Raw genomic sequence first — 18,931 nt, 5'->3', positions numbered from 1 at the left:
CACCCTGTTAGGAGAGGCCCTTCACCCCAGATTATCAAGAGCAGGGCAAGGCCAGACAAGACGACGATCCTGCCTGCCAGAGATGCTGCCGCCATATCGCACTTTCCACTGAAGCTGATACTGAGCCCGGGAGGAGTTAATGCTGATGCTGAACACGTGTTTGACCTTCACAGGGAACACTGCCTCCCTGACTCCTGATATTATATTGTTCTGATATAAACAAGGTATGAAGTGTACAGATTCCCCATAAGAAATTCTAGCTGTAAATTACTCTACTTTCCCTGCTCTCCCAGCGCAGCGCACAGGAGTTGGCTTTAGGGTGCTATGTTTTTTGATGAAATTTTAACCTTGTAAGACATGTCAATTCTATTTCCGCTGTTCACAATGTGCATTTGTGCTGTGAGGTTACTTTAGATGTGTTTATCTTTTCTTGATACATCTTTTGTGTGAATTGTGATTGAAGAGAACAGACAAGGTTTGTTTCTGATCACTACAGTGTCATTGGATCCCTGTTTAGGGACTGTTTGTAACCTAGAAGCATTGACGCCCTTTCAACTATGTATTGGGTGGAGTTCTGCGGGGTTACAAAAACCTGTCTTTCACATTCAAGTGTTGGTGCATTGACCTACGTTCACTCGTGTCACCTGTTGGTGTGAAAGCAAACCTTGTACAGCTGCGCCAGAGTTTGGGTTTACCCAACATTCTCCTCGCTCACCTGTGGTCAGACTGATTTCTTTGTGGCTCCGGCTCCCCACTCACCTGTTGTCGGATCTCTTTCTATATGGCCCAAGTGCTTCCTAGCATGTGGCACCACATTGGGTTCAATCCGGAACAAACGTTGTTTGTTGACAATTGTATAACCTAGCAAGAAAAATGGCACTTTTATTAAATGTAACACCCTGCCCACCGTTCATGCTTTCACATGAATTAGTGATACAAAGAAAGAACATTACAGTGCAAACATTGAGAGCTTCATAGGTACACTCTGCTGATCAGTTCAGTGAACTCCAAGCGACAGAATGAAGAGATTTCTATTTCCACTGTGTAGGAAGCTGGCTCTGTATATAATATACCAAAGTAAGGTATAGTGTCTATAGAGTCCAGGGATTCCCCAGAGGCTTTACATCCCACCGCTGCCACCAATGTAGAAAGCTGGCTCTGTATACACCATACCAAAGTAAAGTATTGTGTCCACAGAGTCCAGGGAGTCCCCAGAGGTATAGCAGAGGCTAAATTAGGTAAGTACCAACAGCTCTCTTTGTGGTAGTGTGGACGAGCAGTTAGGTTTATCTAGAGGGTGTGTTAAGTATTTATTGTATTCGCTGAATCAAGACTGATACACACACAGACTGAATCCAGACCAACCGGGTAAGTATAAAAAGGTATACTTGTATTTTAAATCTAGAACCATGCAGGACTTGGTACACAAAGGTAAAATATACTTGAAATATAGGATTTCACAATGAAATACAGCTGTGATTGTATTTTGCAATTTAGAATACTTTTTAGTTACTTTTAGATTACTTTGAGTACTGGAGGTGATATGCCTGGGCACCACACCTAAGGTTCTTACAACACACGATAAGTAAAACTTTTTAATGCTTTGCAATTTAGTTTCTCTTTTCTCCATACAAACATCAGTTCAACACTTGTAACATTTTAGGCCCCAAATCTCATAACATGGGTTCCTGTAGGAGAAAAAGTGTTACCGGTTTCTCAGGTAAGTGCATGACTTACGAGTAGGAGGCTTGGGGGTTAGGACAAAGGTTCCCCATGGTGTAGATGGGCACTAAAGTTGCACCACCAGCGGCACTGGGCTGGCCGGGTGCAGAGCGCACGGGCCTATGTTAGCCAATGGGGTTAAGGGGGCCTTCAGTTAGGGACTGCTGTCGAACATGCCACTCGGGTGTAAGAGCAAAGCTACTGGGGTTAAGGTCAGCACTGCAGGGGCCAACGTCCAGCAGAGGAGCTGCACTAGGGCGGCCGGGTGCAGGGTGCCAAAAAGACATCGGGACCCTGTGCTTTTCAATGGAGACCTTCGGTTCTGTGAATTTGCTGCAGGCTAGGGCAGGGAGACTTCCTGAAGGAGACCACAGGCTGGAGAGGTAGGTTGTGATCTTGCGGGGGGCCTGGACACTGTTGGTTGGGCCGTCCAAAACCATGGGGTGTCAGTTGCGGGGATGTCTTCTGGCGTCTGGTTTTCTTACCAGCTCCGATCACGGTCGGGAGGACTGTTCAAGTTGACGCTGCAGGCGTCGTCTTGAAGCCTGAGGGAGGTCAGGGATCACCAGATCCCCAGGTCAGGATCCCTGGGGCAACCTCCTCGTGGTGTTGGGCCAATCGAACTCGGGCCATGGGTATTGGGTGCAGAGTGGTGGAGTCACCTGAATTCGGATTCTGGTCTTGGAGTCTTTGTTGAGCAAATCCGGTGCTCACAGGAGACGGAGTCTGTAAGGTGAGTGTAGGGCAGGTCATCTGGGCTCTGGGGGTCTGCTGGACACGCCGGTTTCAAAGCTGTAGGCAGCTCAGAGTCGTGACACGCCGGTAGGGTTGGGGCCAAAGCAGTAGGCGTCCTCTTCTTCGTGGGTCAGAATGGTTCTTTGGTCCTTCTTCTTTCTTCCTCGAATCCGAGGAGGCAAGGTTGAGGGTTGCTGGAGTGACAAAAGGCAGTGACCGCTCCCAAAGGCAGCAGGCCTTTGAAGCTTTCCCTTCGTGGACCCAGCCCATCCTGGGGGAGGAGGCATGACACCTCTGCACAAGGTGGACTTTGTTTCAGGCCCTAGAGAGCAGAGGCTCTACCTAGGGGTCCAGAAACCTGTCTGGTGGTGACAAATGGCAGGCAGCAATTCAGGATCACACCAGGGCTGTTCAATGTTCAGGGGCACCTCTAAGAGGCCCTCCGAGTGCTTTTTACATTAAATCCCACACAGGTGTCAATGTGGGATTAATGTGCTGAGACGTTTGCTACCAAACATCCCAGTTAAAGTAAAGCCATTATGGAGCTGTGGAGTTCGAATGACCAACTGCCAGACCATATACTCCTTATGGCTTTTCTACACTTAAAATGTCTAAGAATGGACTTAGAAACTGTAGGGGTACAGGGCTCATGCCACTGTACCCTCACCTGAGGGCTAGTGCACCCTGCTAGAGGGGTGATTTACCTAGCCCTCAGGCAGTGGATGGCAGGCATGGCACACAGGGATGTGCGCCATGTCGACTCTTCACTTTTCTCTGCACCGAAACACGCAGCCTGTGTGGGTGTTACGGTACATGCCCGCTAAGGATGGCACAATAGGTGCTGCAGCCCTTAGAGGCCTTCTCTGGTCACAGTGCCCTTTGTTACCCATGGTACCTTTTACAAGGGCCTTACTTGTGAACAGGGCTGTGCTAATTGTGGGTACAAAAGTAGAGCTTCAGGAACGAACACAGGCCCCGGGAACCTGGTTGGCAGTGACCCAGGGCACATCAAGTCAGGTTTCGTCAGATGTCAGGCAAAAGTGGGGGGCACTTTCCTACACACTTACAGTTCAGATACTACAGATAGGGTTTATTTCACAGTGAATTCAGAGACAGAGACGTAAGTGGTCCTCTGAAGTCACACGCTGTAAAGCCGTTTATTTCCCTATTTTCCCAGCTGCAATGTGTGTATAGGTCCATTCCTAAAATACCATTTACTGTAATCCGACAACCACTTTATATTGTTATTTTTCCCCACTAACAGATTGTTTGTAGTCAGGTCTACCATTCACTATACTCCAACACATTCAAAAGCTTTATAATCCATTCGATCATTCGCTGTAGTAGACCAGGTATCAGAGATGCGCATCACCCCCTGCTGGGCCAGGTGAATGCTGGCTCCACCTCCCACTGTGCGTCTGATGGCAGACCCCCTCTTTCTGAAAAGAAAGATGCAGCCTGGTGAACAGCGTGCTCCATGACTGCACAGAACTGGTTCTGACTGGGTTCAGTGACTTGTGACCCTTGAGAACAAAGACTTTTGGGGTGTAAATATCCATGCTGAAACCCCTACAATTTGTATTACTTCTGGATGTCAAGACGAACCTCTGTCCGTGTAACCAGGGAATCTGAAGGAGTTGTACTGCCGCTGAGCCAGAGTGCTATTTTCTGGGGTTGGCCTACAGTGGTTACCACTGGACTTCTGAAGAGGGGAAAGGACTTTGCACTTCCATAGATCTTGCTGAAGCAATCACCCAAGGGCTTGAATCGAGCTTGCCTCCGGCCTGAAGTGTCCGGGTCAAAAGACTCCGCTCCCTGCTCCCGCCTCCCAGCTGTCCAGCCCTCCCCGACTTCTACTTAATGGCGGCCGATGTGCGGCCGCTGGGCGGACGTGGGTAGCAGGCGTGCCACTGGCACGCCAAAGGAGCGCTAAATGCAAGCCTGTATGCGCCCGTCCACGACCTGACCGTGACCAGCACCAGGAACCCTGGACCTCCACAACGCCAACGCTACGACCAAGGGCACTCCACGCTCTCAAACCAGGACGCAACAACAACTGCAAGCTAGCATCACCAGCCGAAACCGGCGGACCCTTCAGCTGTCACCGCTGCCGGCACACCTGCAGCACCGCCAAGACCACGGACCCGGCAAAACCCGCCCGCAAGCCCACAACCCAACCAAAGACCCTGCAATGCATCCTCCCCAACGTCCGATCCCTCCACAAACACGCCGCCGAAATCTGGGACCTCCTCGACAGCACCACCCCGGACGTAGCGTTCTTCACCGAAACATGGACCAACACCACCTCAGGACCGGACATTGCCATCGCCATTCCCCAAGGATACAAGATCTCCAGGAAGGACCGCCCCACCCACCCGGGAGGAGGAATCGCCATCGTCCACAAATCCAACATCCGCCTGAGCACACCCCATGACGAACCCACAGACCTGATGGAACATCTTCACTTCAAGATACTGGCCAGCCCTACCACCACCCTCCAAGGAACCCTCATCTACCGGCCCCCTGGACACCGCGGACTTTTCGCCAACTACATCACGGACATCATCTCACCGCATGCCATCGCGTCCGCCAACCACACCCTACTGGGAGACCTCAACTTCCACCTCGACAACCAACTGGACCCCAGCACCACATCCCTCCTGGACAACCTCCACAACATTGGACTCTGCCAGATCGTGACCGAACCCACGCACTCAGCAGGACATACCCTCGACCCCCTCTTCATAACAGGTAACTCCATCACCTTCAGCCACACCACCGAACTCCCGTGGACTGACCACCGATGCGTCCACTTCACCTTCAGAATACCCACCATCCACAGACACCTGCTCCCACGAAGAAACTGGACCGGAATCAACGAAGACCAGCTAACCTCATCACTCAGCAACTCCACCCCAACCATCGCGGAAAACGACCCCAACATCACAGCCCGAACCCTGCACAGATGGATACACGGCAGCGCCAACACCATAGCCCCCCTCAAGAAAAACAACAACACCCACGTCAAGGAAGTCAGATGGTTTACCACCGAACTTCGAGAGTCCAGACGCACTTGTCGCCGCCTCGAAAAGGCCTGGAGGAACACCAAATCCACAGAAGCCTACAACAACTTCAGAGCCGCCACCAACGCCCACCACCAACTCATCAAAAAAACGAGGAAAAAAGCGATTGAAGACAGAATCTCCACTCACGCACACAACAGCAAAGAACTCTTCAACATCATCAAGGAGTTCGCCCAACCCACCAGCGAGTCCACCGACATCCTTCCCTCACAAGAACTCTGCGACAAACTCAGCACCTTTTTCCACCACAAAATCAAGAGCAACTTCGACAAAGACAACCAACACACTGAACCCTCACCAACCAGCCCCGACACCCTGAAGCTAGCGATCGACAACTAGACAGCCCTCACCACCGAAGACACACTGAAGACGATGAAGTCAATCCAATCCGGGACCCCCATGGACCCCTGCCCCCACCACATTTTCAACAGAGCCACCGACACCATCGCACCTATGCTCTGCCACACCATCAACCACTCCCTGGCAACCGCCACGTTTCCCGACGACTGGAAACACGCTGAGGTCAACCCCCTCCTGAAGAAACCCTCGGCGGACCCCACCGACCTCAAAAACTACAGACCCATCTCCCTGCTCCCGTTCCTAGCGAAAGTCATCGAGAAAGCCATCAACAGCCAACTCACCACATTCATCGAAGAGCACAACATCCTCGACTCCTCCCAATCCGGCTTCAGAAAAAAACACAGTACGGGACCCGCCCTCCTCGCTGCAACAGATGACATCTTCACCCTACTGGACAAAGGAGAAACAGCAGCCCTCATCCTCCTCGACCTCTCAGCTGCGTTCGACACAGTCTCTCACCGCACCCTAATACGCAGACTCCACGACACAGGGATCCAAGACAAGGCCCTCAACTGGATCCGCTCCTTCCTCTCCGGCAGAACGCAGCGGGTCAGACTCCCCCTTTCCTCTTCAACTCTGCACCTACCACCTGCGGAGTCCCCCAGGGGTCCTCCCTCAGGCCTACATTCTTCAACATCTACATGGCTCCGCTCGCCCCCATCGTCAGAACCTATGGACTCAACATCATGCCATACGCAGATGACACCCAATTCATCCTCTCCCTATCCAACGAACCCAATACCGCCAGACACAATTTTCGAGAAGGCATGGAAGCCGTCATCAAATGGATGAAAAACAGCTGCCTGCATCTAAACACCAAGAAAACAGAATTACTCATCATGGGCCCAAACCCCGACGCAGGGAATGACACTTGGTGGCCCCCCGCCATCGGAAGCCCGCCCACCCCCACGGACCACACATGCAACCTGGGAATCATCCTGGACTCAGAGCTCAAAATGGACCGCCAGATCAACTCCATCTTGTCCTCCTGCTTCCACACCCTCCGCCTCCTACGTAAGACCTTCAAATGGATCCTCCTCGAACAAAGAAAGAACGTCACTCACACCCTGGTCACCAGCTGACTCGACTGCGGCAACACACTCTAGGCTGGAATAAACAAAATCTCACCCGCAAGCTACAGTACATTCAGAACGCCGCCGCAAGACTGGTCCTCGACCTGCCAAGACACTGCCACATCACCCAGCACCTGCGCACACTCCACTGGCTCCTCATCGAAGCTAAAGTCACGTTCAAGATGCTCACACACGCCCACAAGGCTCTCCATGACACTGGACCAGCATACCTAAACAGTGGTTTCGGTATGCTGGTCCAGAAGACCCTACGATCAGCCCAGCTCTCCTACGCTGTGGTCCCCCGCACCAGCAAGACCAGATCGGGAGGCCGCTCCTTCTCCTTCCTCACGGCCCGAGGCCTGGAACGCCCTTCCGCTCCCCCTCAGACAGATAACATCGCTCCCCATCTTCGCAAGAAACCTCAAAGCCTGGCTCTTCGACAGACCCCCTCCCCCCCCCTTGATGGACTGGAGCCTGCCAACCCCCCCAGTGCCTTGAAACCCTTATGGGTGAGTAGACGCGCTTGATTGATTGATAGATTGATAGATGAATGAACATTTACTGTGCTCCTACGAATCCCACAAAACAGCGTATAGTCCAATGAACATTCATTGCGCTCCTACGAGTTGCAAAGAGCAGCGTATCATCCAATGAACATTCACTCTGCTCCTACGAGTCCCACAAAGCAGCTTATTGTCCAATGAACATTCACTGCGCTCCGAGTCCCAGAGAGCAGCGTATTGTCCAGTGAACATTCACTACGCCCCTACGATTCCCACAGAGCAGTGTACCATCCAATGAACATTCACTGCGCTCCTATGAGTCCCACAAATCAGCGTATTGTCCAATGAACATTCACTGCATTCCTACGAGTGACAGAGAATCGCGTATTATCCAATGAGCATTTACTGTACTCCTGTGAGCACTACAAAGAGGTTTCGATTTACGCTACAAGCATTTAGTCTAGCTGAACATTGAAGGACTTCTTGGTTTAGGATAACCTGATGGAGTGGCATTGCTCAAGACGTTTGGAAAAGCCTAAAATGGGTGCACACATCAATGAGGTCCCTTACCCAGTGAGATGATGGCAGCGTGGATTTTCTCCATCACAGACTTGTACTTCTTTCTTTCAAACGCTTCTAAACGCTCCCACTCTTCCTCAGAGAAATAAATTGCCACATCATGGAATTTCACACGTACCTAAAAGAAGAAGCAATATCGCAGGCTTATCAGAATATACTCCTGAAAGAGCTTGCATTAGGCATGAGGGCAACACTGTTTGCTGAAGAAGTTTCTTGTAAGTGAAGACTCAGTGAGATCCTAAGGTTGCCGGCAGCTCGCGGGAGACTGCAATGCACAAGGTTATAAATCTGCCTCTCCTCACCTACCCTCCATAAAATGTAATGTGAAATGATTTATAAATGGAATCTTGTAGAGCACCGCTAATGCTCCTGGGTGGTATCTTGGCACTGAGGAGATAATGACTTGAGTTGTAGTAAGGGACTGAGTCGACTACTAAGAAAAGAGCCAGGTTTTTCGAGCCATTTTCTGAACATTAGTATCTGGGGTGTCCAGAGGGATATTATTCCAGAGTGCAGCCCCCTGAACACTCTGCTGCCACAATTAGCATGTTTGTTGGGTGGGGAGAGTAGTGGGTGGGGGGAGGCACAACGTTTTCTTTGTTGATTTACCTGAGGTTTATGATGGGGACATATTTCTTTACCTTTTCTACGAGGAACACAGGCGCCGGCTCATGACAGATCTTGTACATCATAAAAATAGCTTTAAAAAGAAAATATTTCTGTAGACAGCGACAGTGGAGTTGGCAGAGATGATTAGAGACAGAATGCTATTTTGGGAGTTTGAAATTGTCTCTAATTAGAAAATTTTCCATTTATTTGTGTTAGATGGGATAAAGATATTTTTTAGGTAGTCCAACATAGACACAGTTGTCACAATCAAGGTGAAATTGAACTAAGGTGTTACTGTTCATAGTCATACGCATAAAGAGATGGAAAGGCATCGAACGTCTCAATGAAGGAATCTGGCGATAGCAGGATTCAGTGACATTCATTGTTTGTTATTTAGGATTCAGATCAGAGTCAATAATCACTCCTGGATCTTAAAGGTCTGGTGAATCACCCAGTAAAAGGACGAGTCACCCAGTAAAAGGGTGAATCACCAGTAAAAGGGTGAATTACCCAGTAAAGAGGTGAATCACCAGTTGTTATATTCCATATGGGTATCCTAATATAGGCCCGGGTAATATCATATACCTTCACCTACATTATCCCCCCTACATTACACAGTAACAAACTTTTTAGGATTGAACCTTTACCTAGTTCTACCCCTGGGTGCAGAAGGAGGGTTTTCCATGAACAATAGCCCCTATAACTTCATCAATAGGCTCATACAGTATGAATGAATATTCATAAGAGTTTCTGGAAACCAGGTAGAAGCTACACCACCCGCATAATATCTACGTACACGGTTCATCCCATACGTCATCCTCAAATACAACAATGGCTATTACAAGACACACGGGACAAAGAAACCCTAGATTCCTTTTTGTATAAATACAGCATGTCTTGCTGGGTTAAGGAAGAGGAGATCGAGACCTCCCAGCCGACACACTGACCAGAGACGCTGAGGTCCCTGCATGCAGACGCTCCAGCTGACAGTGGTCTAACACATACCTCGCTGGGTATCCAACTCGAGACCAGGACGGGGTTCCACACTCTCTCACTTCAGGTAATGGGGTTAGATTAAATCAAAAAATCAATGGGAGAGTGGATCACTGGTCCTGGGAGAACCAGGGTATTGCATGGTTAGTACTTTGTACTGTTTAAGAAACCCTCATTCACGTTTGGTAAAGGATCGAGATTAGCGGTATATCTTGATTCTCCGCTAGATTTTTCATTAACGTGATCGCATAATCATTGGGTTAATCCAATGCTTCCTCCACCCGGAGGCTTTTACCACTGGTGGTCACAGTAGTGATCGTGAATAAAAAAGGTGAGGTGATTGTGGTGAAAAGGTGTTGTTTAAAAATCTCGTAAAGCCAGTAGATTTCTTTATTGGTACTGGATTCGGGATAGGTTTAAAAAAATTCTTGTAATTGTGCACACATCAGACTTATTATGGTCTAGTGCACTTTTAAAATTAGTGTCCAAAAAAGGTCGACATGTTTCAGCCCTCGTCAGCCCCGAGGGGTCAAGTGGGCTTTCTTCAGGACCTGGTGCCTGCCATGGTGATGTAAAATAAAGTTTCTTGTCACATCATAAAAAAAGGTAACGGGGGATGGCAATTAGTGTCTAGACACTCTGGAAATTAGCTGTTCATAAAAAACAATAAACTGGTCGGGTCACTCTGTGTGCTCTGCTAAGCATCACAGAGATCAGTATGTAACTGTATGCCACAGATTTAAATGGCAGACTAATGTTCAACGAATGAACTGAGTGCCACTGATGTAAGTGAGAACACGAGATATGCCAGAGTCGCTCAGTTTGGGGCCTGTATGCTATTTAAATGGTCCTTAGTATATAACTGAACCCCAATAAATCATAGTGTGCGGGTAATGCAATTAAGGGTCCGCACATGCTGTTTAAGGCTGTTTTATCAATGTACAGATTTAAGGCAACCATTCAGTAAACAGACATTAAAAGCTGATCAGTGAACAATAAGAATCAAAAAGACCCAAAGACAACACATTATTTATCTAAAATACAAAATGAGCATTTATTAAATGTTACACAACTAGGAAAAATATAGTGATCATTCATTCACTTTCATGTCCATCATACAAACTCACAGACACACTGAAAACGATTTAAAAACATTGTTGGTATGATGACTTTTTGCCCTACAATGGTAGATTGACAGTATATATAAAAAGCAATTTCAATAAAAAACTGAGTGGCACAAATTTAAATGACTGGTGCTATTCTACGCGCGTTGTGGCACAGCAGAGGTACCTTCATCAGGAAGAGGGCCACAGTTGACACAATTGATGATGATATATGAGGGACCAATCGTGTTAAGCGGTCAATGAAGACAATGCGGATCTTGATGTATTATCTTAAATCTCAAAGGCAAAAGGACGCTTGCAATGTATCATAAGTAGGTGAAAAGTGGAAGTCGTCATGGTATTCCAATAAATAACTGTTGAAGGTAATGCGGTGCAGATAAACAAACTCAATAACGTCTGGCTGTGGGGTTCCTTCGTTCCGCGAATAAGTCCGTCAACTGAATCAGTTGCCAGACGTATTTGCGGAACGAAGGAACCCCACATCCGGAGGCTCTGAATCAGCTTGGAATTATCCTTGTATCTACTAAACAGAATGTTATTGAATTTGTTTGCACACGTCCACCACCACGTCCACCACCACCACATCCACCACCACCACCATGTTCACCACCACCACGTCCACCACCACGTCCACCACCACATCCATCACCACATCTACCACCACCATGTCCACCACGTCCACCACCACGTCCACCATCACCACGCCCAACACTACCATCACGTCCACCACCACCACGTCGTCCACCCCCACCACATCTATCACCACCATGTCCACCACGTCCACCACCACGTCCACCATCAACACGCCCAACACTACCATCACATCCACCACCATCACGTCCACCACCACCACGTCCTCCACCACCACACCCACCACCACCACATCCACATCCACTATCACCACGACGTCCACCACCACCACGTCCACCACCATGTCCACCACCATGTTCTCCACCACCACATCCACCACCGTGTCCACCACCCCCACCACTTGTACCACCACCACCACCATGTCCACCACCACCACGTCCATTAAAACCACCACGTCCACGGGAGAGGCTAGTTCTTGACAACCTCAGAAAATGACAACCCTGATTCCTCAGGATCGTGGAAACAATGTACTACCTTTCGCTTAGTCACTCGTGCTCACTTAGTTTCTCTCAGAGAGTTTCACAGAACAAAACAGTTGGGGGTGTTATAATAAGAATTTATTGCACAGTTGTTCTTTTAGTGTATAGTAGATTTGCTGTAACAACCATTAGACAGTAGCAGAGATATATGATTAGCTGTACAATGAAAGTAAAAGGATGGTACAGTTCTACCATCTTGCAATAATCATGAATACATACATGAATATAAAATGCATGATAAAGAGTGCGTACCCCTACGATGCCTCCTAACTAGATGCACCTAAGTGTAACTAACATCTGTGTAAGTGGTAAGCCAAGAATTCCTGTATGATTTAATCTAACGCTCAAAAATCAGATAGGAGGGAGAAAGAAGGGCTTAGGTCCACTCAGCTTCCTTATCTCAATATATCAAAAAATCAATGGGAGAGTGGATCACTGGTCCTGGGAGAATCAGGGTATTGCATGGTTAGTACTTTGTACTGTTTAAGAAACCCTCATTCACGTTTGGTAAAGGATCGAGATTAGCGGTATATCTTGATTCTCCGCTAGATTTTTCATTAACGTGATCGCATAATCATTGGGTTAATCCAATGCTTCCTCCACCCGGAGGCTTTTACCACTGGTGGTCACAGTAGTGATCGTGAATAAAAAAGGTGAGGTGATTGTGGTGAAAAGGTGTTGTTTAAAAATCTCGTAAAGCCAGTAGATTTCTTTATTGGTACTGGATTCGGGATAGGTTTAAAAAAATTCTTGTAATTGTGCACACATCAGACTTATTATGGTCTAGTGCACTTTTAAAATTAGTGTCCAAAAAAGGTCGACATGTTTCAGCCCTCGTCAGCCCCGAGGGGTCAAGTGGGCTTTCTTCAGGACCTGGTGCCTGCCATGGTGATGTAAAATAAAGTTTGTCACATCATAAAAAAAGGTAACGGGGGATGGCAATTAGTGTCTAGACACTTCCTAAGGCTGCACAAATTTCATATTTTTGGGGCAGAAAAACAAGCAATGCAATAGGTCTTGTATTACTGAAACTTTGAGCAACTGGCATTGCAAATAATAATGCAATGCTAATAGCTCAAACTTTCAGTAATGCAAGACCTATTGCATTTCAAATGCTTGTTTAAAAAAAAACATATATTTATAAATATATGTGCTCTAAACCCGGGCAGATGACATAAGTCTGTTATGACTGAAAACGTTCACTTCCGTGCTGCTCTGTTGTGGAAAAAGACCCTACAGCAGGCCAGAATGGACTCCTTAGTGCCGACACGTGTCAGAATGTCAGCTCCGTTGGATGGGTGGCGAGAGGGGGGTACATTTATAGGTTACTTCTGTGCACAAGAGGCAGATGGAGGTCTCTGCCCCACTGATGAAACATACATTATATCTGCTCACCCGCAGGACCTCAGAGCAAGCTGCCGGGTCTTGCTTTGAGGTGGGGCAGGGATGGAGAAAATGTTGATCCAGGGTGAATTGCAAAGAGCTCCTGAAAGTGCAAACTGGATTCCTCGGCTCTGAGGACACCACAAGATCCACAGTCTGGAACAAAAATATATCATGGTGGTGAGATAGGGATGAAAATTCATAGGCAGCCGCCCACCCCTATGGGAGGGAGCCTGGGGCACCAGCTGCTCTTAATGATCTAAGAGGTTGCTGGTGTTTATATGCCAGGTACACAAAGAACTGTCACAGTGGAAACACATTTAGAAATGTAAAAGAACATACATCTGTTAGCAATACAAACAAATTTTGCGACAACACCTGTTACTTGCATGTATGCTCATCATTTAATTGATTATCCAATTTTTCAGTCAAACAGAGGATCAGTAATTCAACACAGCGCCAAAAGCATCACAGTATCACCATTTTCAAATGTATATAGGTGTAAGGTACGTGATAGGTGCAGGATTTTGGGATTAGTGCAGGGCGTAGTGAGGGAGGGAGGTTGTGAAAGATTTAGGAACATCCACAATTCATTGAAGAACCTAACCTGCCAGTTAAATGGCCACAAAACTTAAATTAAATAACACAGACTAAGACAGCAGTTGTGCATTCACTGACAATCTCCTGTGTTGATTGAAGAAAGGAAAAAGTCGACGTTTCGACCCCTGTTAGAGCCAGCAAATTGGTTTGCTTGGGGTTGGGGTCTTCATCAGGACCAGGGAAAGGGCTTACACCTGGGGGCAAAGGTCAAAGATAAAAAACCGTAAGGTGTGTCTATGGAGGACCATTATAATTAAGAGAGAACAATTATGAAAAATTAATTACCAGCATCAGCAGCAGATATCAAGCTGGAAAAATTGGGAAGGGGCCAGTCAGTGCTCCTACGAAGAAGGAAAAGAGACGAGGAATACTAAAACCATACTTAAAAGACAACGGGTGTCAATAAAACCTAAGTTTACCAGAAGCACTCACCCAAGGTGTAGTATTCCAATGCTCGAAAAATGAGACAAGGGAAGGCTGAATGTATCAGCATAAACACTCATCCAATGGTGTCAAAAGCTGGAAAGAAAGGGGGGGAGGGGGGTTAATGATCTCCCACACTCGGATCCCGTTAAAGAACAAAGCGCATATAAGGTTACTTGACCTGAATATATTACGCAGGAAAAGCGCGAAGCAAATTTAAATCGCAGCGCATTAACGGTACGTCTGCATGCTATGACAGGGCGTATAGAAGTGTAGGGAATCCCATGTGCACTGAAAATGTGGCAAAACTCACTTGTAAAATAACATTACGGGAAAAGCTACTGAGTGCGTAGACTGCAACATACCTCGAGGGCCGCGCCGTGAAAACTGACAGCTAGCCCTGGGTGTCGTCACATGACTAGACAAATACGGGCCAATCGCGCGCACAACCAAATGGTCGCGCATTGATTGGTAGACTTGGGGGTGTGTCAGGTCACGTGTTCGAGTACGAACCCGGCCGAAGGTCTGGAAATTAAAGAGAGACGGAGGGAAGCGAAACCACCGAAGCTGCAAGCGATGACATACCTCGAGGGCCGCGTAAGTCGGTCTGACAGCTAGCCAAGAGCCGCGTCACATGATCAATTATATATCCATCAGACGCGTGTTTATATGCCAGCAGGTTCAAAGTTCACCAGTGGCCACTGACAGACGTCAGAGAATGAGAGAGTCTCTGACAGGACTGGTGGTGTCAGGATATAAGGAAATCATATCTGCAGAAACCATGGCCTCTGAAGTCAAGCTAAGCTGCAGAACCAACCCTGTAAATAAAGAGAGTAGGAATATCACAGCAGTTGAATAAACCCTGCATGGTGAACCTCAAGAAGATCAGTGCTCTGCTGTGCAGGCATGCACAAAATAAGTCAGTGAGACAAGCCCAGAATTAAAAGTCAGAAACAACTCAAGGGTGAGGGACGCGGGCTCCAACAATGGAGCAGCTCCATGGAAATAAAAACAGAGAAACAACTCAAGGGTGGGGGATGCCGGCTCTGAAAGAGGAACAGGTACATGGACACAAAACAGAGAAACAACTCTGGCGATGAGGTACGCGGGCTCTGAAACAGGTACAGGTACAGGTACATGGACACCCCTCTGGCCACACAGCATAAACGCAAACAAAGATATGCTGCTCCCACACGTTTTCAAATGAAGAGAACAGATGTTAAAGTGTGTATTCTTCAGTGTAGTTGTAAGGAATGGTGAGATGAGGTTTGTATATTGCATTTAGCCCCCGACCACCCTAATATCATGCTGAAACCTGGGAACATACTCAATCACACCAAAAATATGAAGCGCTCACCTGATCAGAAAAGGCATCAGTCATGTTTCGCTCTTGGTCTAGTCACTAAGTGCTGCCGTTGAGGAGTTGGAATCAGATGCTCCTGAGAGGAGGCACACACCTGCCACTGCTGTACTTTAAGGAGAGGCGCAGCAGAGACCCCAGCTCACTCCATGGACTCAGAAGAACCAGATCTACCTTGGCAGGAGAAGCAGGAGGACATTTTGACTGGATGTCAGGGTGTGCTCTACGTTACCCAAGGAGTGATCCCTTTGTGTCCGCCTGGAATCCTCAAAAAGCGAGGTCTCCCTCTTTCTTTCAAAGCAACCTGAAGAATATTAAAGACCTAGAAATGCTGCAGCAAGTCTTGTAATCCCATCTCACTAAGTGTCCACTTAGCATAAGAGAGTGTCCTCTCTTAATCATGGCGATCTGTTTAAGATCTTCATTCTGAACTTGCGATCTGGCCCATGATCTCTGTGCGTGGCTGGAGGGATATCCAGAAATCCTTTACTTGGTCATCACTGGAAAGTTTATGCTGTTGGTAGCCAGTCTCTCTTGTATAGCTCCAGTCATTCATAGCACAACACTGTGCCCTTCACTCAGTTTCCAGGGCTGTGAGGAGCAACCTCTCATAACAGCTTGCACAGACACAGGAGGGAATCTTGCAATCGCCTTTAATACTGAACATACTACCTCAATCCTCAGCCTCTGGAAGTTTGAGAGCGTCTTCATTTATTCATTGCATCGGAGGCACAGCATCCTGTCATTGATGCAAGGTAAAGCGAAACAACCTCAAAATGCCTCTCGGGACACAGACCAAGAAAAAGCACAAGATGTCTTTTGCTGTTGCCCAAAAGACGCTTATACAAGAAGCCTTCAGGCCTAAGCATAAGAGACACGCCAACAAAAGGCCTCTCCGGGGCCTACAGAAGAGACAGCATGATGTCTTCCCACTGCTGCCACAAGAGCCACACCAGCATAAGACCTCCCAAGAGACTTCAGAAGAGACCACTTAATGTCTTCTCACTGCTGCCACCAGAGACACACCAGCATAAGACCTCCCAAGAGCCTTCAAAAGAGACACACTAGCACAAGACCTCCCGAAAGCCTTCGGAAAAGACCACTCAATGTCTTCCTACTGCTACCACAAGATCCACGCCAGCATAAGGCCTCCTAAGAGTCTTCAGAAGAGACCACTTGATGTCTTCTCACTGCTGCCACCAGAGACACACTAGCACACAGCCTCCCGAAAGCCTTCAGAAGAGACACACTAGCACAAGACCTCCCAAGAGCCTTCAAAAGAGACACACTAGCACAAGACCTCCCAAGAGCCTTCAGAAGAGACACACTAGCACAAGACCTCCCGAAAGCCTTCAGAAGAGACACACCAGCATAAGACCCCCAAGAGCCTTCAGAAGAAACACACCAGTACAAGGCCTCCCAAGAGCATTCAGAAGAGACACACCAGCACAAGACCTCCCGGCAGCCTTCAGAAGAAACACACCAGCACAAGACCTCCCGGCAGCCTTCAGAAGAAACACACCAGCACAAGACCTCCCAAGAGCATTCAGAAGAGACACACTAGCACAAGACCTCCCGAAAGCCTTCAGAAGAGACACACCAGCATAAGACCTCCCGAAAGCCTTCAGAAGAGACACACTAGCACAAGACCTCCCAAAAGCCTTCAGAAAAGACCACTCAATGTCTTCCTACTGCTGCCACAAGAGCCACACCAGCAAAAGACCTCCCAAGAGTCTTCAGAAGAGACCACTTGATGTCTTGTCACTGCTGTCACCAGAGACACACTAGCACAAGACCTCCCGAAAGCCTTCAGAAGAGACACACCAGCATAAGACCCCCAAGAGCCTTCAGAAGAGACACACTAGCACAAGACCTCCCAAAAGCCTTCAGATGAGACACACCAGCACGAGACCTCCCAAGAGCCTTCAGAAGAGACACACTAGCACACAACCTCCGGAAAGCCTTCAGAAGAGACACACCAGCACGAGACCTCCCAAGAGCCTTCAGAAGAGACACACTAGCACAAGACCTCCCGAAAGCCTTCAGAAAAGACCACTTAATGTCTTCCCACTGCTGCCACAATAGCCACACCAGCAAAAGACCTCCCAAGAGTCTTCAGAAGAGACCACTTGATGTCTTCTCACTGCTGCCACCAGAGACACACAAGCACAAGACCTCCCAAGAGCCTTCAGAAGAGACACACTAGCACAAGACCTCCCGAAAGCCTTCAGAAGAGACACACCAGCACAAGACCTCCCAAGAGCCTTCAGAAGAGACACTAGCACAAGACCTCCCGAAAGCCTTCAGAAGAGACACACCAGCACAAGACCTCCCAAGAGCCTTCAGAAGAGACACACTAGCACAAGACCTCCCAAAAGCCTCCAGAAGAGACACACTAGCGCAAGACCTCCCAAGAGCCTTCAGAAGAGACACACTAGCACAAGACCTCCCAAGAGCCTTCAGAAGAAACACACCAGCAGAAGACCTCCCAAGAGCTATCAGAAAAGAGCACTTATTGTCTTTCTACGGCTGCCAACCACACAACCCAGCACACGATCTTGCATCAGTCTTGAGAACGGCACACAGCGCCGATGTTAAGATAATGCAAAAGGCGTCCTCGCGATGCTCTGCGTAGGATGTGCTGAGGCTTGATACATTTTTCACTGAAGAATCCAGTCTTTGACCGATGTGGAGGCAAACTGATTCTTCACCATTTGGAAACTATTGCATCCTCACAGTCTTGACATAGAAACACTTGACTCTCCATTGATGCCTCAGACACAGCCCCCCCTTTCTGTGCTTCAGCGCGGAGGTCTCAGATTGTACTTTTCGTCTTGGTTTCAAAAGAAGCGAAGTCAGACAAGTTCTCCTGCTACCTGTGGAGACAGGAACCGAAATCAGAACTCATTAAAGAGCTGGAAATGTTTGTATGTCTGTCATCTATTAAGTGAGACCATTACCCATTAACTCATTTTTAGTGACCACGATCAACAGGGTATTAAAGTAACAACATCCCAGGGCAAAACATACATCATGAAACTACAATTGTAGATGGAAACATGCAACTCTAAGGTAATAGATCATTCCCGGGTCTACAATTCAAGGTTACAAACTTTACAATATGGTTAAGGAAAACAGGAGAACTGAGGTCTTCCCTCCTATAGCGACACAAAAACATTAAACAAAATAAATACTAGGGTGAGCCTTGAATAAAGGCACAGTAAAAGGAACATAGACTGTCAGAGGTCAAGGAA

At 47.8% G+C, this 18,931-nt stretch overlaps 2 protein-coding genes across 4 annotated transcripts in view; both read right to left on the bottom strand.

Moving 5' to 3' along the window:
• LOC146822550 (uncharacterized) overlaps nucleotides 1-18,281 on the bottom strand; it is a 96,484-nt gene extending 78,203 nt beyond the window's left edge. For 2 of the 3 annotated variants that reach the window (XM_085613670.1, XM_085613669.1), the window contains exons 1-3: nucleotides 15,675-17,028; nucleotides 8,047-8,173; nucleotides 760-861 (exon numbers count right to left, since the gene is read on the bottom strand). In XM_085613670.1, the coding sequence (XP_085469796.1) occupies nucleotides 760-861; nucleotides 8,047-8,173; nucleotides 15,675-15,698 (253 nt within the window). In that variant the 5' untranslated portion in view covers nucleotides 15,699-17,028. Of the gene's footprint in view, nucleotides 1-759; nucleotides 862-8,046; nucleotides 8,174-15,674 lie in introns of all 3 variants that reach the window. The other variant, XM_085613668.1, reaches the window with a different exon arrangement.
• The window catches only part of LOC146822549 (uncharacterized), a 249,153-nt gene continuing 248,476 nt past the window's right edge, over nucleotides 18,255-18,931 (bottom strand). Inside the window, exon 9 of the mRNA XM_085613666.1 lies at nucleotides 18,255-18,553. Within this exon, the coding sequence (XP_085469792.1) occupies nucleotides 18,399-18,553 (155 nt within the window). The 3' untranslated portion in view covers nucleotides 18,255-18,398. The remainder of the gene's footprint in view (nucleotides 18,554-18,931) is intronic.

This window comes from Triturus cristatus, chromosome 6 (assembly GCF_964204655.1).
Source record: "Triturus cristatus chromosome 6, aTriCri1.1, whole genome shotgun sequence".
NCBI classification, from domain to species: Eukaryota; Metazoa; Chordata; class Amphibia; order Caudata; family Salamandridae; genus Triturus; species Triturus cristatus.
Note: the sequence above shows the minus strand (reverse complement) of the source record. Positions and strands in the feature narration are given on the sequence as shown.